Raw genomic sequence first — 22,093 nt, 5'->3', positions numbered from 1 at the left:
AGAGGGGTGACTTATCTATACCTGCATAGGCAGTGAGGCTGGCATGGCACCCTGAGGGGAGTGCCATGTCGACGTACTCGTTTTGTTCTCACCAGCACACACAAGCTGGCAAGCAGGGTGTCTGTGCTGAGTGAGGGGACCCCAGGGTGGCATAAGACATGCTGCAGCCCTTAGAGACCTTCCTTGGCATCAGGGCCCTTGGTACCAGGGGTACCATTTACAAGGGACTTATCTGGATGCCAGGGTGTGCCAATTGTGGAGTCAAAAGTACAGGTTAGGGAAAGAACAGTGGTGCTGGGGCCTGGTTAGCAGGCCTCAGCACACTTTCAATTCAAAACATAGCATCAGCAAAGGCAAAAAGTCAGGGGGTAACCATGCCAAGGAGGCATTTCCTTACACAACCCCCCCCAAAACGAAAGAGGATGAGACTAACCTTTCCCAAGAGAGTCTTCATTTTCTAAGTGGAAGAACCTGGAAAGGCCATCTGCATTGGCATGGGCAGTCCCAGGTCTGTGTTCCACTATAAAGTCCATTCCCTGTAGGGAGATGGACCACCTCAACAGTTTTGGATTTTCACCTTTCATTTGCATCAGCCATCTGAGAGGTCTGTGGTCGGTTTGAACTACAAAGTGAGTACCAAAGAGGTATGGTCTCAGCTTCTTCAGGGACCAAACCACAGCAAAGGCCTCCCTCTCAATGGCACTCCAACGCTGCTCCCTGGGGAGTAACCTGCTAATGAAAGCAACAGGCTGGTCAAGGCCATCATCATTTGTTTGGGACAAAACTGCCCCTATCCCATGTTCAGAGGCATCTGTTTGCACAATGAATTGCTTGGAGTAATCTGGAGCTTTTAGAACTGGTGCTGTGCACATAGCTTGTTTCAGGGTGTCAAAGGCCTGTTGGCATTCTACAGTCCAGTTTACTTTCTTGGGCATTTTCTTGGAGGTGAGTTCTGTGAGGGCTGTCACAAAGGATCCATATCCCTTCACAAACCTCCTATAGTACCCAGTCAAGCCAAGGAATGCCCTGACTTGAGTCTGGGTTTTTGGAGCTGCCCAGTCCAGAATAGTCTGGATCTTAGGCTGGAGTGGCTGAACTTGGCCTCCACCTACAAGGTGTCCCAAGTAAACCACAGTTCCCTGCCCTATCTGGCATTTGGATGCCTTGATAGAGAGGCCTGCTGATTGCAGAGCCTTCAAAACCTTCTTCAGGTGGACCAGGTGATCCTGCCAGTTGGAGCTAAAGACAGCAATATCATCAAGATAAGCTGCACTAAAGGACTCCAACCCAGCAAGGACTTGATTCACCAACCTTTGGAAGGAGGCAGGGGCATTCTTTAAACCAAAGGGCATAACAGTAAACTGATAATGCCCATCAGGTGTGGAGAATGCAGTTTTCTCTTTTGCTCCAGGTGCCATTTTTATTTGCCAGTACCCTGCTGTTAAGTCAAAGGTACTTAAGAATTTGGCAGCACCTAATTTGTCAATCAGCTCGTCAGCTCTAGGAATGGGATGGGCATCTGTCTTGTGACAGAATTAAGACCTCTGTAGTCCACACAAAACCTCATCTCTCTTTTTCCATCTTTGGTGTGAGGTTTGGGGACTAAGACCACTGGGCTAGCCCAGGGGCTGTCAGAGTGCTCAATGACTCCCAATTCCAGCATCTTGTGGACTTCCACCTTGATGCTTTCCTTAACTTGATCAGACTGTCTGAATATTTTGTTTTTGACAGGCATGCTGTCTCCTGTGTCCACATCATGGGTACACAGGTGTGTCTGACCAGGGGTTAGGGAAAAGAGCTCAGCAAACTGCTGCAGGACTTTCCTACAGTCAGATTGCTGTTGGCCAGAGAGGGTGTCTGAATAGATCACTCCATCTACTGAGCCATCATTTGGGTTTGATGACAGAAGATCAGGGAGAGGTTCACTCTCAGCTTCCTGATCCTCATCTGTTACCATTAACAGATTTACATCAGCCCTGTCATGGAAGAGCTTAAGGCGGTTCACATGGATCACCCTCTTGGGGCTCCTGCTTGTGCCCAGGTCTACCAGGTAGGTGACCTGACTCTTCCTCTCTAGCACTGGGTAAGGGCCACTCCATTTGTCCTGAAGTGCCCTGGGAGCCACAGGCTCCAAAACCCAGACTTTCTGCCCTGGTTGAAATTCAACCAGTGCAGCCTTTTGGTCATACCAAAACTTCTGGAGCTGTTGGCTGGCCTCAAGGTTTTTACTTGCCTTTTGCATGTACTCTGCCATCCTTGAGCGAAGGCCAAGTATATAGTCCACTATGTCTTGTTTAGGCTCATGAAGAGGTCTCTCCTAGCCTTCTTTAACAAGAGCAAGTGGTCCCCTTACAGGGTGGCCAAACAGAAGTTCAAAGGATGAGAACCCTACTCCCTTCTGAGGCACCTCTCTGTAAGCGAAAAGCAGACATGGCAGGAGGACATCCCATCTCCTTTTGAGTTTTTCTGGGAGCCCCATGATCATGCCCTTTAATGTCTTGTTGAATCTCTCAACAAGGCCATTAGTTTGTGGATGATATGGTGTAGTGAATTTATAAGTCACTCCACACTCATTCCACATGTGTTTCAGGTATGCTGACATAAAGTTGGTACCTCTGTCAGACACCACCTCCTTAGGGAAGCCCACTCTGGTAAAGATACCAATGAGGGCCTTGGCTACTGCAGGGGCAGTAGTCGACCTAAGGGGAATAGCTTCAGGATACCTAGTAGCATGATCCACTACTACTAGGATGTACATATTTCCTGAGGCTGTGGGAGGTTCAAGTGGACCCACTATGTCCACACCCACTCTTTCAAAGGGGACCCCCACCACTGGAAGTGGAATGAGGGGGGCCTTTGGATGTCCACCTGTCTTACCACTGGCTTGACAGGTGGTACAGGAGATGCAAAACTCCTTAACCTTCTGGGACATGTTGGGCCAGTAGAAGTGGTTGACTAACCTCTCCCACGTCTTGGTTTGTCCCAAATGCCCAGCAAGGGGAATATCATGGGCTAAGGTCAGAATAAACTCTCTGAACGACTGAGGCACTACCACTCTCCTAGTGGCACCAGGTTTGGGATCTCTGGCCTCAGTGTACAGGAGTCCATCTTCCCAATAGACCCTATGTGTTCCATTTTTCTTGCCTTTGGACTCTTCAGCAGCTTGCAGCCTAAGGCCTTCAAGAGAGGAACAGGTTTCTTGTCCCTTACACAACTCTTCCCTTGAGGGTCCCCCTGGGCCCAAGAGCTCAACCTGATAAGGTTCCAGCTCCATAGGCTCAGTTCCCTCAGAGGGCAGAACTTCTTCCTGAGAAGAGAGGCTCTCTTTTTCTTGTTGTGTTGCAGCTGGTTTCCCAGCTGACTTTCCTTTTCTCTTGGTAGGCTGGGCCTTTCTTCCAGACTCCAGCTCTACTTGTTCACCCTGTGCCTTGCACTGTGCCCTTGTTTTGACACACACCAGTTCAGGGATACCCAGCATGGCTTTTCAGTTCTACCTCAGCCCATGCTGAGGACTCCAGGTCATTTCCAAGCAAACAGTCTACTGGGATATTTGAGGAGACCACCACCTGTTTCAGGCCATTGACCCCTCCCCACTCTAAAGTTACCATTGCCATGGGATGTACTTTAGTTTGATTGTCAGCATTGGTGACTGGATAGGTTTGTCCAGTCAGGTATTGGCCAGGGGAAACCAGTTTCTCTGTCACCATAGTGACACTGGCACCTGTATCCCTCAGGCCCTCTACACTTGTCCCATTAATTAAGAGCTGCTGCCTGTATTTTTGCATGTTAGGGGGCCAGGCAGCCAGTGTGGCTAAATCCACCCCACCCTCAGAGACTAATGTAGCTTCAGTGTGACACCTGATTTGCTCTGGGCACACTGTTGATCCCACTTGGAGACTGGCCATTCCAGTTTTAGCTGTATGTGGTATTCTTCTGGGGACAGGCCTTGTCTCCAGTTTGGTGTCCAGGCTGACTACAGCTACGACACCAGGCCTTTTTGGGATCAAAGTTTTTACCCTTGTACCCAAAATTGGTTTGTGAAGAGGCTCTGGGCCCACCCTCCTGTACAGGTTTTTGGGGGCCTGTAGAAGACTCTACTATTTTTGTTTTTGGCTGTCTCACCACCCTTCCCCTGGGGAGGTTTTGTGACCCCTTTCTTTTGGTCACCCCCGTGGAAGTTTTGGACACCCTAGTCTTGACCCAATGGTCCGCCTTCTTTCCCAATTCTTGGGGAGAAATTGGTCCTAGGTCTACCAGATGCTGATGCAGTTTATCATTGAAACAATTACTTAATAGGTGTTCTTTCACAAATAAATTGTACAGCCCATCATAATTACTTACACCACTGCCTTGAATCCAAACATCTAGTGTTTTTACTGAGTAGTCTACAAAGTCAACCCAGGTCTGGCTCGAGGATTTTTGAGCCCCCCTGAATCTAATCCTAGACTCCTCAGTGGAGAATCCAAAGCCCTCAATCAGGGTACCCTTCATGAGGTCATAAGATTCTGCATCTTTTCCAGAGAGTGTGAGGAGTCTATCCCTACACTTTCATGTGAACATTTCCCAAAGGAGAGCACCCCAGTGAGATTTGTTCACTTTTCTGGTTACACAAGCCCTCTCAAAAGCTGTGAACCATTTGGTGATGTCATCACCATCTTCATATTTAGTTACAATCCCTTTAGGGATTTTCAACGTGTCAGGAGAATCTCTGACCCTATTTATGTTGCTGCCACCATTGATGGGTCCTAGGCCCATCTCTTGCCTTTCCCTTTCTATGGCTAGGATCTGTCTTTCCAAAGCCAATCTTTTGGCCATCCTGGCTAACTGGATGTCCTCTTCACTGGAGTTATCCTCAGTGATTTCAGAGAGGTTGGTCCCTCCTGTGAGGGAGCCAGCATCTCTGACTATTATGCTTGGAGTCAGGGCTTGAGAGGCCCTGTCTTCCCTAGATAGGACTGGTAGGGGGGAAATCACCCTCCAAGTCACTATCATCATCCTCTGAGTTGCCATCCTCAGAGGGGTTGGCCTTTTCAAACTCTGCCAAGAGCTCCTGGAGCTGTAGTTTGGAAGGTCTGGGGCCCATTGCTATTTTCTTTATTTTACAGAGTGACCTTAGCTCCCTCATCTTAAGATGGAGGTAAGGTGTGGTGTCGAGTTCCAACACATTCATCTCTGCACTAGACATTATGCTTCTAAAAGTTGGAATACTTTTTAAGAATCTAAAAACTAGTTCTAGAATCTAATTCAAACTTTTAAACTCTAAAAGCAATGCTAACAGGGACTAACACAAGGCCCTAGCAGGACTTTAAAGAATTTAGAAAAATTTCAAATTGCAAAAAATCAATTTCTAATGACAATTTTTGGAATTTGTCGTGTGATCAGGTATTGGCTGAGTAGTCCAGCAAATGCAAAGTCTTGTACCCCACCGCTGATCCACCAATGTAGGAAGTTGGCTCTGTATCTGCTATTTCAAAGTAAGGAATAGCATGCACAGAGTCCAAGGGTTCCCCTTAGAGGTAAGATAGTGGCAAAAAGAGATAATACTAATGCTCTATCTTGTGGTAGTGTGGTCGAGCAGTAGGCTTATCAAAGGAGTAGTGTTAAGCATTTGTTGTACATACACACAGGCAATAAATGAGGAACACACACTCAGAGACAAATCCAGCCAATAGGTTTTGTTATAGAAAAATATATTTTCTTAGTTTATTTTAAGAACCACAGGTTCAAATTCTACATGTAATATCTCATTTGAAAGGTATTGCATGTAAGTACTTTAGGAACTTTGAATAATCACAGTAGCATATATACTTTTTACATAAAACACAATAAGCGGTTTTAAAAGTGGACACTTAGTGCAATTTTCACAGTTCCTGGGGGAGGTAAAGTATTGTTATTTTTAGCAGGTAAGTAAATCACTTATAGGTCACAGTTTTGGGTCCAAGGTAGCCCACCGTTGGGGGTTCAGAGCAACCCCAAAGTTACCACACCAGCAGCTCAGGGCCGGTCAGGTGCAGAGGTCAAAGAGGTGCCCAAAACACATAGGCTCCAATGGAGAGAAGGGGGTGCCCCGGTTCCGGTCTGCCAGCAGGTAAGTACCCGCGTCTTCGGAGGGCAGACCAGGGGGGTTTTGTAGGGCACCGGGGGGGACAAGTCAGCACAAAAAGTACACCCTCAGCAGCGCGGGGGCGGCCGGGTGCAGTGTGTAAACACGCGTCGGGTTTCCAATGTAAATCAATGGGAGACCAAGGGGTCTCTTCAGCGATGCAGGCAGGCAAGGGGGGCTCCTCGGGGTATCCACCACCTGGGCAAGGGAGAGGGCCTCCTGGGGGTCACTCCTGCACTGGAGTTCCGATCCTTCAGGTGCTGGGGCTGCGGGTGCAGGGTCTTTTCCAGCCGTCGGGATTTTAGAGTCAGGCAGTCGCGGTCAGGGGGAGCCTGGGGATTCCTTCTGCAGGTGTCACTGTGGGGGCTCAGGGGGGACAACTTTGGTTACTCACAGTCTCGGAGTCGCCGGAGGGTCCTCCCTGAGGTGTTAGTTCTCCACCAGTCGAGTCGGGGTCGCCGGGTGCAGTGTTGCAAGTCTCACGCTTCTTGCGGGGATTGCAGGGGTCTTTAAATCTGCTCCTCTGTAACAAAGGTGCAGTCTTTTTGGAGCAGGTCCGCTGTCCTCAGGAGTTTCTTGTTCCTCTTGAAGCAGGGCAGTCCTCTGAGGATTCAGAGGTCGCTGGTCCTTGAGAAAGTGTCGCTGGAGCAGGTTTCTCTAGAAGGCAGGAGACAGGCCGGTAGGACTGGGGCCAAAGCAGTTGGTGTCTTCTATCTTCTTCTGCAGGGGTTTTCAGCTCAGCAGTCTTTTTCTTCGGTAAGTTGCAGGAATCTAAATTCTTAGGTTCAGGGGAGCCCTTAAATACTAAATTTAAGGGCGTGTTTAGGTCTGGGGGGTTAGTAGCCAATGGCTACTAGCCCTGAGGGTGGGTACACCCTCTTTGTGTCCCCTCCCAAGGGGAGGGGATCACATCCCTAATCCTATTGGGGGAATCCTCCATCTGCAAGATGGAGGCTTTCTAAAAGTTAGAGTCACTTCAGCTCAGGACACCTTAGGGGCTGTCCTGACTGGCCAGTGACTCCTCCTTGTTATTCTCATTATTTTCCCCGGCCTTGCCGCCAAAAGTGGGCCCGTGGCCGGAGGGGGTGGGCAACTCCACTAGCTGGAGTGCCCTGTGGTGCTGGAACAAAGGGGGTGAGCCTTTGAGGCTCACCGCCAGGTGTTACAGCTCCTGCCTGGGGGAGGTGTTAGCATCTCCACCCAGTGCAGGCTTTGTTACTGGCCTCAGAGTGACAAAGGCACTCTCCCCATGGGGCCAGCAACATGTCTCGGTTGTGGCAGGCTGCTGGAACCAGTCAGCCTACACAGATAGTCGGTTAAGGTTTCAGGGGGCACCTCTAAGGTGCCCTCTCGGGTGTATTTTACAATAAAATGTACACTGGCATCAGTGTGCATTTATTGTGCTGAGAAGTTTGATACCGAACTTCCCAGTTTTCAGTGTAGCCATTATGGTGCTGTGGAGTTCGTGTAAAACAGACTCCCAGACCATATACTCTTATGGCTACCCCGCACTTACAATGTCTAAGGTTTTGCTTAGACACTGAAGGGGCACAGTGCTCATGCACTGGTGCCCTCACCTATGGTATAGTGCACCCTGCCTTAGGGCTGTAAGGCCTGCTAGAGGGGTGACTTATCTATACCTGCATAGGCAGTGAGAGGCTGGCATGGCACCCTGAGGGGAGTGCCATGTCGACTTACTTGTTTTGTTCTCACCAGCACACACAAGCTGGCAAGCAGTGTGTCTGTGCAGAGTGAGGGGTCTCCAGGGTGGCATAAGTCATGCTGCAGCCCTTAGAGACCTTCCTTGGCATCAGGGCCCTTGGTACCAGGGGTACCATTTACAAGGGACTTATATGGATGCCAGGGTGTGCCAATTGTGGATACAAAAGTACAGGTTAGGGAAAGAACACTGGTGCTGGGGCCTGGTTAGCAGGCCTCAGCACACTTTCAATTCAAAACATAGCATCAGCAAAGGCAAAAAGTCAGGGGGTAACCAGGCCAAGGAGGCATTTCCTTACACTGTGCTAGCCCTAAAGGGTGTTGAGTTAAAGCAGCTTTCCGAGTTTAAAGGAAGAGAACTGATTTAACTGTCATCTATGGAGCATGAGACACAGGAGAAACGGTGAGGCCTTTAAAAGGACAATGTCAGTTTTACTCATGTCCTTGCAGCCCAGCTGCAAGATTTTTCCTTTATTTCCTTTCCTTCTAATATATATATATATATATATATATATATATATATATATATATATATAGGTTTGTGAAAATGTTTTCTTTTAATACACTGACAGTTTGGTTTCATTGGCTTTTTTGATGAAAACATTATAGACATTTGTAGCCTGGAAAACTTACTCAGTGCTTATGACTACTGATGAGGATACCTGGAGAACACTCTACCCTCCTGTGAAAGAACAAACCCAAGAGGGGGAAAAAGCCAATAAATAAAATTAGAGCAAATGAGACTGACAAGAAAGCCAAACAATAGTTAACAGTGGGCTGATCCAATAGCCACTGTAAATACTGATATTGTCCACAAAAGCTCTTTGACATAAATAACAGCGTACAGGGGAAAATACCGTACCTATTAAGTTCACAGGACTTCTCCTCACTAGGGGTGCAAGAATAAAAGCATACACCCCTGATCATTAATTCTTGCTATTTCTGTCAATTCCGGCTATTACTGTCAACCACCTCTGAAGCAGTTAAGGGGAAGCAGTTGCCACAGTTACTATGGCTGGGGAGAATATATTTTGTGTGTACAATGTTCAGCTCTAGGCAATACTGTCGGACTGAAATACGTAGCGCCTCCAGCTGGCTCCCAGTGTTGCCCCATTCTATCTGGTGTAGGGCACCCTTGGCCTTTTCCCTAGCATCACACAAGCTGTTGTGTGGCACCTTTATGTCCTCTTAACTATCCACCTTGCTCTGGTTGTCTTAGTCATCGTGACCCCATTAGTCGAGGGCATAAGAGAAAAAGAACTGGCCTTCCTTATCAATTTTGCTTCTTGCCTGTAGCACATCATAGCCCTCATGACGTCTAGCGTGTGACTGGCTAGCTGGACTTCGAATGTTTGAAGAACCCTGTAAGGTGTATTGCCTGATTGATCTACATGGCCACATGATCCCACTACTGGTAGGAATTTAGGATTCTCATTACTATTCCATCATTTATTAAAATGTACAGTTCTGCCACTGTTAGTGCCTGGAGTTCATTCATCCTATTCAATAATGTTATGGCTACCAGGAAGACCATTTAAAGGCGAGGAACTGGAAACATGCTATGCATGGGTTCTAAGAGGAGCTTCTTTAATTGCACAAGAACTAGTAGAGGTTCCACGTGGGTGCGGGCACTGGGTGGTGCAAGATTTTATGTCCTTTCCAGGAACCATTTGACCACCAGTGTTTAGATTAAACTCCTTCTTATGACATTTATGTACAAAATGGCTGTCAGGTGAATCTTCTGCACTGCTTAGGAGCGCCCCATCTCAAGTAGAGGTGTGAGTTATTTTAGGACTAGGCCTGTCTGTGTGTCTTGTCTGAATCTACGAATTGTTTTTGGAGCATCAACTTCATATTATCCCTCTTCTCGCTTCTTTGAGAACCTTCATGGTTCTTTTGGACAGCTTTAGGTGTCCAAACTAAGTCTTCAGTAGCCAAACTGCCAAGCTGAGTGCTTTGAGTTCCAGGTGGAACACCTTGCCTTGTTGCATGGTTAGTACGTTAGGTCATGATGGTAGTGGCCTCTAAGTACCCCAGCCCCAAATCTACTAGATCAAAGAACCATGCTTGACTGGCCCATGGTGGTGTCATAGCTGACTGTTTGTACTGCTCTATTATCACAGGAATCTGTGGACAGGTGCATGCAAATTCCCCTGATCATTCTAGTAATAGGGCATTTCCCAGCTACTGGTGGTTAGGGTACACGGATTTATGGTCTTAGAATTTTGTTCTGTTGCAAAAAGGTAAAAGTGTGGAGTTCTTGACCTCCTGAATACCTGATGTAGCTCTTGTTGGGAGCCGTTTTGCCTTCTTAGGATGTTTACATCTGTGTTTTCCACTCCTGATAGATGGACTGTCACTAGCGTTTAGGTTACTCTGCAGTGGCCAAGGCCCCTAATGTGTAGTCTGTTCATATATGCCTCCTACACTGCGTGGTAGCCACCGGTTGCGATGGTGACCATGGAACTGGTTGTCTGAAATAGATGTACATTTTGATGTTCCTGCTGATCCACCATTGTATTTCCTTGTGCACTCTGTTACAACCCCTAGATTTACCCAACTCTCCGCTGCCTGTGACCAGTGTCTCTCCAGTCATTCTTGGCAGGTCTCAAGGGGCCTGACATTTGGTTTGAGTGGTATGCATAATACCACGCATCTATGTGTTTCCACACTGTCTAAGCTTGTCCCTTCTGGTAACGGACAACTTCTTGTGCCTTCTGGTAACGGACAACTTCTTGTGCCTTCTGGTAGCGGACAACTTCTTGTGCCATTGCCTGGACCCTTTTTTCTATAGGGAAGGCCCTCTTATGTCTAGTGTCCAGTATGATTTCTAGGAAGAACTTTTCCCTTTCTGGTACTGTGTACGACTTTACCATGCAGTGTTTGCAGGACCCCGTTAGTGCGGTGCCTGTACTGCTGGTACTGTTTTGCCTTTATAAGACAGTCGTTCAGAAAGGGTTAGACCAGTATTCCCTTTCTCCTTAAGTGCAAAGCTTTAGCTGCAAGATTTCTTGTGAAAATCCTGGGAGCCAATTTGATAGCGAAAATGGTAGTCATGGATATCAGGGACTGGTGTCATTTGAATACTGGCACATCGATGTACTCATCCTGGAGGTCTGCTGTTGTCATGTAGTCCCCCTTTCTAATGGCTGGGATAACCTCTGGCAGTGCTGGCAAGTGAAACATTTCGGTTTTGAAGTATTTGCTCAGGTCTCTGAGATCCAGGATGGGCCTTGGGATCAGTCAGGTTTTGGCACCAAGTAGTAGGCTGAGTACATGCCTTATTCTTTTTTTTTCTAGTGGTAACTTTTCTATAGCTGTCTGCAGTAGGTCTGTAGCATCCGTAGGAATATTGTGTCCTTCTTGCATTAGGTTCCCACATGAGGCTGGATGTTGGGATGTGGCTTTAAAACCATTATGCCATATCAATGTCGGATTATGTGGACTATATTTGTCAGAGGAGATTTTGTGCCATTGAAGCATCAGGTTTGGGGCAGCCAGGGTGGTTGGTTTGCTTCTTTGGGGAGTCTCCAGCTGGTGTGGGCTGTGACTCTTGGTGCTGCACTTCTTTGACATGCCCTTCCTTGAAAAGGCAGACTCTTTTGTCCACTGGGCTGGTGTGCAGTGGGCAGGCTACTGCATGGTAAATGATGTAGGTGAGGTAGATGGCTGTAAAGGTACTTGTGTGTTAATTTTCCTTTGTGGGGTGCTTGCTGCATTGAATTGCACAGAGCCCCTATGGGCCTGGCTGTCACAGCCCTTAAATTCACTGAAGGGACTCGTCTACTGCTGATTCAAAGGACGACTCACTTCAAAGGCACAAACTCCCAATTGAAGGGCACATTTACCACCTCTGCTTGCACCACCTTACCAAATCCAGATACCCTTACCCAGGTGTGCCTTCATATTGTAGTGCCTGTGCGGAGCTGTCTGTTGGCCATGTCTGTCACATCCAGGTCTGACTTAAAAAAGGTGTTGCAGTTTGTCCTCCCCTCCTGAACAGGTGTCTTTCCACTCTTTGGAGACTGCTCTGCGAGGTGCTGTAGGAGACTCCATTTCTTCTCACTGATGGTGGGCATACCTGTGCAGGGAGCTGATGGAATCAGCGATTCTCAACTGGACCATAACTAAATCAATCAAATTTCTTACCTATCATGTCCATCTGCTTGCACCATCAGGTGGTGGGCTGACTGATGTTGGTGAGTTGGCCCGCTTGGTGCTGTGGAGACTATCATGGAATCAATAGCCAACGATCCTTTGATCTGTGTGGGGTGTTGTGTGGAGTGTCTGTACATTATTGTCCACAAGTGGAGAGAATCAGTCCCTTCACTGTGGCTGATTCATTGAATGCCTCCCTTTCCTGCTCCAGCACGCTTGGCAGCACTGGGAGGAACTGGCTCCTTCACGGAGGGTAGTGGGGCCTTGAGTCGGAAGCAAGGATCTCCTTGTTCTGATGCTATAGGTGTCCACAACCAGTTTCACCACTGCATTATACACCAGTCATCTGGTGGTGAAGGCCTAGAAAGGTATGTGACCACACTTTCCTCCAGCGAATCGTCTTCTAAGTACTGTCAAGTCCTCCAAGGTGTCTGACTCTAATATCACTTTCTGGAAGGGACTTTTGTCGAAGTCAAAGGCCTCTTCATGTTCTTCTGCCGGCTCTGGTGTTGTGGGGAGCACTAGCCACAACCAGTGTTTCCTTTGGGATCATGTATCATCTTAAGGAGTCAATCTCCTTCCTTCTAATTAAAGCTTCCATTTCCACTTTGATGCGCCTCTTTTTCACCTTACGAGCTTTCAGCTTTTGATATGCTCCTGGTCCCCTTTCGGGGCAATGGCTGGTTCAGAGGGTTTGCTACCTGCGGTATCCACCTGTATGAATCAGAGGGGATCTTTGGTCTCTGTCTGGGTTCTCCTGTCTTAGAGATCAAGGTGGGACTCTTGGCTTCAGAGTCTGACCCCTTTGGCTTCATACCCAGTTTCCCCTGCACCTTCAGTCACAAGCTTCCGGCATCTTTATCCCTGACGTCAACCATCTCTGTGCCTCACTATTGCTGCTGGACCACTTCTGCACAGTCACCATATGGCCCTTTTGCCCTAGCAGTCTGTTTCTGGGCCTGTGCCACGACAGTGTCATCACCTGCGCAGAGCTAACACTTAAGACAGAACATGAATGACTTGTGTTCCATGCCCTACTGACATTCTTCAGCCACACAGTGGTGGTCTACAAGGCCTGGAAACACCTTGTGATCACTGATAACATTCTCTTCGATGACTCCTCACTGTTCTTCATTGCGAGACGGTTTTTGTTCAGTTTATTCGGTTTTTAGATTTTTCTCAAAAAATGAAAAAAAGTGTCTGTCCTGGAGCTACCTCCACTACATTCAGACACAAAGGCAGGAAAAAAAAGAAAATCTGAAGATGGCGACTACGCAATGGAGGTTTTGTGGCGTATGTCCGATGTCTTCATGGAGGGGCACAGCGCTAAATGGTCAACAAATCCAGAAAGATTTGCACTGCAAACTAAACCTGCTCATTATAAAGTGGTCAAGAAGGGTTGTCTTTATCTTGCCATCATTTACAATTGTTTTTCAAATGCGTGGGATCTGAAAATGTAGCATCCCTATCAGCAGACAATTTTGTCCTTGAAGCCTTGTCTTTAACCGTTTAAGTCTTGATTTAGTCCAATGAAGAGAAGAATGGTGTGTGTCAGTATCTTTGGTATGCAAGTAGCTGTATGTCTCAGGTATCCTAGTTGACAGCCTACCAACCTCTTAAGAATGTGGCTCTGAGCAGCACAATCTCAAGGTGGCTCTGGGATGTGGTGTTCCTCAGTAGGAGCGGACTGTTGCTGTACCATTAAAAACCAGTCAGATGTACACAGGCATAACAAGCTGGACTCAAGTGATTTTTCTTGGATGATCCTTTTTTTTTATCAAATGGTCGAAGACCCACAAAAAGGATAGCAACTTTCATACCAGTATTCACTGGCAAGGCCAACTTGGAAGACCTGCTGAGTACCAAAAGTCTCATTTACCTTGCATCAGTAAGGTGTAATCCCCTCTGATGATAACCATGTTCATGTACGATGACCAAACGACTTCCTATCAGCCTTTCAGGGCTAATATCCATAGCGCACACGTATTAGGATATGCCATGGTGCAGTGTTCCTTTTAGACTGCACCCAGAAAAGATAGTAGTGGTAGCTGGGGCAGAGGCCAACAAATACTCCACGGTAGTCTGGGCCGTCACAATCCCAAAGCAACTCATGCAGGATAGAGATGGATGGGCTCTGCCTGGAAAACTATACAGAAGCAAAGAATAGGCGACTGTTTGTGCCTTAGCTCCTCCTCAAATTTTCTCTAACAAGTCAAACTGCCTGTTTCCACAGCATGAATAAAAGACTTGGAGTCTCTACCTGGGGATATTCAGTGTGGTTTCCAGAGCCAGTTGAACTGATAAAAGTATAAGAATTGAGGAGTGGTGTAAGGGATTGACTGGGGACGGGATACTTGCGAAACACAACAAGCACTTACAATGCAATGAGTCTCGCATTTTATGGAGTTACAGCTATTAGCTTTGTAAACGCCTAACCGTACTTTTCTTGCCACGTAAGTTGAAAATGAAAAGTAAAACAGTTTCAAATAAGCGAGCTGATTCACAGCATCACAGCTGCCATGAGCATCAGCGTGAAGAGACACACAAAAGGAAAAAGAAGTTTGCTCACAGACAAAAGAGGTGGGCGTTGTTAAAAGCCCAGATACATACCAACACGTCAGAAAAGCAGCGCTTGTGCACTGCTATGCTCGACCTAAAAAGGACACATGGTAGAGAGTTGTAAATGCCCACAGTCTAAACACACAATGCCAACCTCAGGCCCTGTGTGAACCCCTCTTTAACACCCCCTCCTGTCTGACAAAACACTGGTTCAACACTGGCTAAGTAGTAAACAAACTATTACATCAGAGGTTAGTCATGCAGCAAATTCTGATTTAAGGTTACTCATAAGTTTTTAGAGTGAGCCATGTTAGAGGAAGCCCCAACCTAACGTCTTGGCTGTTTCAAACCGCCCACTAACCATTTTCATCCTTCTCATACCTCAGTGAAACTTTGCTGAGAAAGTGTTAACATGTTTTATTCTTTCTAACCTGAAAATTCCCGAAAGAATGCAGAAAATAATCTCAGGAGAGAATGGGTCCAGGACACAAGTATGCATATGTTTGCCCACTCTACCACGGCTCCGTTTCCTAATGAAATCGAACTGTACTTTGCAGAGACTGTCTGGTGCCTGGCACATAGCTTCATATCTTCTTGACTGTGGCAGAAGAGAACAAGTCATATCAGAAAAAAACTGAGCAGGCTTGTGTTACAGATACCAGAGTCAAAACTTCTCACTAAGCTGTGCAAACTTCCCTATACAAGACACTAAGCTTTAGCTGAACTCTCATATACACCACACTATGAAGCCAGTTTTCTGTCACTCCTTCACCCCCAACAACTACAGTATTCCTAGTTAATGTCACTCATGTTCATTGTGGGATCTTCAGTGCCTGGTCTTCCCCAGGTCCCCAATGTAAACAACTGGTCCACTGACCGCCTCCTTCATAGGATCAAACTGTTGCGGCAAGCCTTGAAGCGAGATAGGGAGGGGAGGTTAAACATCTTGGAGTAATGACCAGGGTGGATTGTGAGTAGAGACTTGGGAGAGAAGGGCCATTCAGGATAGGGAGAGCACACCAGTAAAACAGCATTAGGAGACAGAAAACCCTTTGAGGTTTTTGATTTCCCTGCAATTTATGATAACAAAAGGATAGCTTCACTTACATGTTTGCAACAGTGATTTTTCCTGGGTGGACTTTGGTTTGGATTTGAAATGCAGCTCAGTCTGAATGTATGCCTTGGGCTTCGGCTCTCCTGAGTGAATCATCCTTTCTTCTTGCAGGGGCCTTTTCATGGAGAGTGGCGTGAAAAATGGTCCATGGGGCTTGCCACCAACCAAGGAAAGCGGGATGTCCCGGTTTAGAGTAGAGGTTCCAGGATGTTGCTGAACTGGCCTGCCAGGTCTACCCCCCATTGGGGACATGGGCATTATCTGGAGAACTTTCCCTGGAGAGTTTGGAGTAACTCCTTCATCTCTATGTGGTTTGGCAAGCAGTAATGGAGGTGACCGTGGAAGCGAAGGCTCTGGACTTGCTGTGCTGGGCTCTTTCTTTATTAGGAAAGGTTTAGCTTTCTTCTGCAGAAGCTCCCTCAGGGTGTCAATAGGGGAGCCATTGACAGACCACTCAGTCACTCCCATCTGGCGAAGGTGGGAGCGGGCATGACTGGAAAGCCCTTTGCGGTTCTCAAAGTACTCCCCACAGAATTCACAACGGATATCACGCACTGGTTCCACACGTGATGCTGTGAAAGAAAAGTAAACAGTCAGGAACAGTTTCGTTTTTAAATTCTGCAGATCCAGACTTGGGGGTCATGCATGTTAACAAGAAGCTTTAGTCAAGTGCAACTACCAAAAAGTGTACTATACAATATTTATATACAAACACAAATATGCAAACATGCTACATCAAATTTTCACAAATAACACTCACTCAAGTGCCTGCTTACTGGTACACAGTTATGCCTGTTTTCTTTCACATCACAGTGAATGTAGCAGATATTCCAACAGTCCTACTCACTCCTTCACTGAAACATGCATTTAAAAAAATGAAGACAAGAGGGCAGCATTCTGATCCTGGCAAACAGCGTAATGCATAGAGGTCACTAAACAGGTTAAGGTGAAGAATATGAATTGGGAATAAAGCAGTAAGACTACTTGACAGTACTGAACCAGTGCTGCAAAACAAAATGCTTACGGCTGCAGAACGCAACTCCCCCTTCCATCTCTCCCCCACGTCTTCAACATCTGATATTCATTGGCCTAGGACAACATCGGGGCATCTGAAGGGCTAGACAGCCCTCCCCTCACCACCACTCCATGGCACAGCGGCCTACCCTTGTGTCAGCTTCAATCAAGACAAATTAAGAGTGAAGAGAGCCTACCTGAGCCCATTAAACACAGCCAAAGTAATGTGGCACTTGCACATTATGACAAAAGAATGTCTTGCATACCTCCTCTCGTCGTCATCCTCTGGGCCTCTTACTTCAGTATGCAAACCAGCATGTGTATTTCAAACCTCAAGGCTAGAGCCATCTCACATTTTCACCCCTTTCCACCCCAAAAAAATAAAATCATTTACCTCAGCTCCTTCCTGGAAAGATTTATGGAGATCAGTCACGGAAGGGGGGAGGGGTGTGTGGAGGTGGACGTTTGTTCATAAAGTGTAAAATCACCATGCATTTCCATACACTTCTTGAGGCAGGGCTACAGTGAAAATGACTGAACAGAATTACACCAAATTCAGCAGGACGTTACATCTTGATCAGCAGATTGTGCTTTTTATGATTTGGAGTAAATCCGTTAAGTAGTTTGAGAAATAAGGGGTCAAAAATAACTGAATATTGTGGCAGTTGGGCTTGTAATAGTCTCTGAGACTCATGCAGGAGCACCGAATTTAAAAAATAGAGCGTTCTCAGCAGCCCAGGGAGCTTTATTTCACTTTGGGCACCTTGATCCCATGGGAGCAAGATGTAGGAAGGTCACTTTTTGGCATAGTTACCACCCCACTTTTTGCCTGTTTATCAGTGTTTAGACTGTCTCCACTGGGATCTTGCTAACCAGGACCCCAGTGATTGTGCTCTTGCCTCCAAATTTGGTTGCTTTGGTATCCTTTACACCCCACAATTCACGTACTGGTGGTACCCCTGTAAGTCCCTAGTATATGGTACCTTCAGTACCCAGGGTATTGGTACATCAGGTATTCAAACCCCCCCCCCCCCCCCCCCCCCATGGGCTGCAGCATGTATACCACTCATGCAAGCCCATGCAAACTGTCTGCAGACCTGCCATTGCAGCCTGCATGAAAAGGTGCATACACCCTTTCACTGCTGGTCACTGCACCAGGTCACTGTAAGTCACCCCTATCATAGGCCCTCGTAGCCCAGAGGGTTAAGTGCAGGTGCCTGTGTGTGAGAGCACCCCTGCATGAGCAGAGATGCCCTTATGAACTCCAGTTGGGCTTTGTAAGTGCGGAGAAGCCATTTTACTCGTGTAGTGGCTACCGGTCACTACCTCTGGTCCAGCTACATAATGGTAACTCAAACCTAGGCATTTTTGGTATCAAACATGTTGCAATCATATCCCAATACTAATGCCAGCACTCTGGGGGCTCAGAGGATTCCCCCCCCCTCAAAAGTCCCAAAGTATTGATCCTACAAGTCTTTCAGGGTTTGCGGGCAGTCCATGCTGCTGCAGCCCCTCAGACAGGTTTCTGCTCTCCTGCTTGGCCAGCTCAAGCAGGGGAAGGCAGAACAAAGGATATCCTGTGTGAGAGGGGGGCAACACCCTTCTCCCTTGAAAATAGCTATTAGATGGCTAGGGAGGGGTAGCCTCCCCACGCTACCCGCTTGCTTCCAAGGACACAATTGGTGCCCTCCTTGCATAATCCGGTTTGTACCAGTCGAGGGACCCCTGGTCCCTGCTCTGGCATGAAAACAAACAAAGGAAAGGGAAGTGACCACTCTCCGGTCCATCACCATCCCAGGGGTGGTGCCCAGAGCTACTCCGGGTGGCCACTTGATTCTGCCATCTCACATATGTGCAGAGGCCCTTGGAAGCATATGGTTGGTCAGGACAGGTGACTGACATCAATGACCCCACCTCTGATAGATGGTCACCCTGCAGAGTAACCAATCCCTCTGGTAAAACTATTTAGGGACTCCCTTGCAGGTGGCTCTCCAGATTAGACGTGCAAGACTCCACCAGGACTCATCTGCAACTGGACTCTTTGGGAGCCAAACAACCCTGCAACTCCTGAGATGACCTCACCTTGCAACATTGTTTATCAGGCTTCTTCCAGCAACTGCAACATTTCAACTGCTGTGCATCCTCTGGGGTTGGCAAGACTTCAGCTGCACGAATGAAGCAAGAAGTACTATCAGTTGGAGTGAAGGAGTCACTCCCCTGCAGCTGCAGATACATAAGGCAACAACGACTGGCTGCTGGTATGTTCTGCCATCAGGCTTTCGGAAGAATCTCCAGGTCTGAGTGGTCCCCTTGGTCCTCTTTATCTGCTGTCCAACTTGGGAGATGGTGAGCCCTTGCCTCTCCTTGCAGGACAGTATCCCTGTGCACCGTGACTCTTGTAGCAACCAAGGGTTATCGACTCTTGCTCCAAGGGAACTTCAGGCTCCAAGTAGCCCTGGCCACCAGCACTTCATACTTGCAATGACTGTCTCCGCTATGCTACTCCAGCAATGTGGAACTCCTCTCCAGGTGTGCTGACTGGGCCTCACTGCAACTTACTAGGCCTCCTGCCAGTAAGTTGCTGGGGAGGAGGGGTGGGGGCTGCAACTGCTTCTGCTGGCTCTCCTGACTGCTGAGAGTCAGCCTGGAGTCCCCTCCAAGGTTAGAGTCCACTTGACCTTGCTAGTCCTCTTCAGCTCTGCAACTCTTCTTTTGCTCCAACTTGCATTCACAAAAGCTTGTTTGTGGTCCTCTTGATAACGGAAACTGCAACCCGGCGAACGATGTGGGACATCTGTACAACTCCAAGGACTTATCTGCAGCTCCTGATCTTCATCTTCCTACGTCAACCTGGTTCTTCCTCCACAGAAGGGTGGGTAGTGGCTCCTGCCCTGTCTGGACACTCCTGTGTGGACTGGTGGACTCTGTCCCCTTCTTTTTCAGGTCCTCTTCTTCAGGAATCCACTGTTGGGATATACCGGACTGGTCCTGGTCTTGCAACCTTCCTCTTTCTAAGTCCTCTTGTTAGTCTTTGGGAAGGTCAGTTACCTTCATCTGTTCTCCTAGTCGCTGAGGGTCACTTAGATACTCACCTCGTGGGGTCCAGGTTTCTCCCAGCAAACTACTCCATATCCTTGGGTGGGGCTTCACTTCACATTCCACTATTTCAGCATATGGCTTCCCCCTTCTATAGGGCCTAACTATTGTTCACTAATTTTAGCCAAAGCTTGTTGTTTTTATATGCTAATTCCTAATATGTATGGAAAATTTCACTTACCTAGTGTACATTTGTTCGTGGCATGTAGAGATGCAGATTTACATGTTTTGCATAAGTTCGCCATCTAGTGTTGGGCTCAGAGTGTTACAAGTTGTTTTTCTTCTAAGAAGCTTTTTCACGTCACGAGATTCGAGTGGCTCCTCCTCTCAATGATAGTGCGCATGGGCATCGAGTCCTTCGTTTCATTGTTTTCCCGCAGGACGGTGAAGTAAGGAGTGAAGAAATGTACATGTACATATATAGTAAGTAAAGAAGATGTCCATGCGATGTATATGGAAAATGTCACTTACCCAGTATACATCTGTTCGTGGCATGAGACGCTGCAGATTCACATGCTGTGCACATCCCGCCATCTAGTGTTGGGCTCGGAGTGTTACAAGTTGTTTTTCTTCGAAGAAGTCTTTGAGTCACGAGATGGAGGGACTCCTCCCCTTTCGGCTCCATTGCGCATGGGCGTCGACTCCATCTTAGATTGTTTTCCCCGCAGAGGGTGAGGTAGGAGTTGTGTATTATAGTAATAGTGCCCATGCAATGGAGTAAATATGTTTGTACATAATGTGGTTTAAAGTGATATATTTACAAATTTACAAATGTTCAAGATCAACTTCGAAACGGCTACAGGCTCCCGGGGAGGCGGGTGGGCGCATGTCAATCTGCAGCGTCTCATTCCACGAACAGATGTACACTGGGTAAGTGACATTTTCCGTTCGATGGCATGTGTAGCTGCAGATACACATGCTGTGCATAGACTAGTAAGCAGTTATCTCCCTAAAAGCGGTGGTTCAGCCTGTAGGAGTTGAAGTTGTTTGAAATAAAGTTTGTAGTACTGCTTGTCCTACTGTGGCTTGTTGTGTTAACACATCTACGCAGCAATGTTTGGTAAACGTATGAGGCGTAGACCATGTGGCTGCCTTACATATTTCAGTCATTGGAATGCTTCCTAGAAAGGCCATAGTAGCACCTTTCTTCCTAGTTGAATGTGCCTTTGGAGCTATAGGCAGTTCTCTTTTTGCTTTGAGATAACAGGTTTGAATACATTTAACTATAGATCTGGCAATGCCTTGTTTGGATATTGGATTCCCTGTATGAGGTTTTTGAAAAGCAACGAACATTTGTTTTGTTTTCCGTATTTGTTTTGTTCTATCAATGTAGTACATTAAAGCTCTTTTGATGTCTAATGTATGTAGTGCTCTTTCAGCTACAGAATCTGGTTCTGGAAAGAACACTGGTAGTTCTACAGTTTGATTTAAGTGAAACGGTGATATGACTTTTGGTAAGAACTTTGGATTAGTTCGTAAAACTACTTTATGCTTGTGTATTTGAATAAAGGGTTCTTGTATGGTAAATGCCTGTATTTCACTTACTCTTCTTACAGACGTGATGGCAATGAGAAACGCAACTTTCCACGTTAAATATTGTATCTCACAAGAGTGCATGGGTTCAAACGGTGGACCCATGAGTCGTGTTAAGACAATGTTGAGGTTCCACGAAGGAACTGGTGGTGTTCTTGGTGGTATAATTCTTTTTAGGCCCTCCATAAAAGCCTTTATGACTGGGATCCTAAAGAGTGAAGTCGAATGTGTAATTTGCAGATAAGCTGAAATTGCAGTGAGATGTATTTTAATGGATGAAAAAGCTAGCTTTGACTTTTGTAAGTGCAGTAAGTAGCTTACGATGTCTTTTGCAGATGCGTGTAAGGGTTGAATTTGATTATTATGGCAGTAAATAAAAAAATTGTTTCCATTTATTTGCATAGCAATGTCTTGTTGTAGGTTTTCTAGCTTGTTTTATGACCTCCATACATTCATGTGAAAGGTCTAGATGTCCGAATTCTAAGATTTCAGGAACCAAATTGCTAGATTCAGTGATGCAGGATTTGGGTGTCTGATCTGTTGTTTGTGCTGAGTTCACAGATCTGGTCTGTTTGGCAGTTTGACATGAGGCACTACTGAAAGGTCTAGTAGTGTTGTGTACCAGGGTTGTCTTGCCCAAGTTGGTGCTATTAGTATGAGTTTGAGTTTGCTTTGACTCAATTTGTTTACTAGATATGGAAGGAGTGGGAGAGGGGGAAAAGCGTATGCAAATATCCCTGACCAACTCATCCAAAATGCATTGCCCTGAGACTGATCCTGTGGGTACCTGGATGCGA

At 46.9% G+C, this 22,093-nt stretch overlaps 1 protein-coding gene across 8 annotated transcripts in view; it reads right to left on the bottom strand.

Annotated features, from left to right (window-relative positions):
* WIZ (WIZ zinc finger) overlaps positions 1–22,093 on the bottom strand; it is a 688,842-nt gene that overhangs the window by 107,768 nt on the left and 558,981 nt on the right. For all 8 annotated transcript variants that reach the window (XM_069231671.1, XM_069231676.1, XM_069231674.1 and 5 more), the window contains one exon: positions 15,647–16,225. In XM_069231671.1, the coding sequence (XP_069087772.1) occupies positions 15,647–16,225 (579 nt within the window). The remainder of the gene's footprint in view (positions 1–15,646; positions 16,226–22,093) is intronic.

This window comes from Pleurodeles waltl, chromosome 4_2 (assembly GCF_031143425.1).
Source record: "Pleurodeles waltl isolate 20211129_DDA chromosome 4_2, aPleWal1.hap1.20221129, whole genome shotgun sequence".
NCBI classification, from domain to species: Eukaryota; Metazoa; Chordata; class Amphibia; order Caudata; family Salamandridae; genus Pleurodeles; species Pleurodeles waltl.
This window is presented reverse-complemented; position numbering and strand designations above follow the sequence as displayed.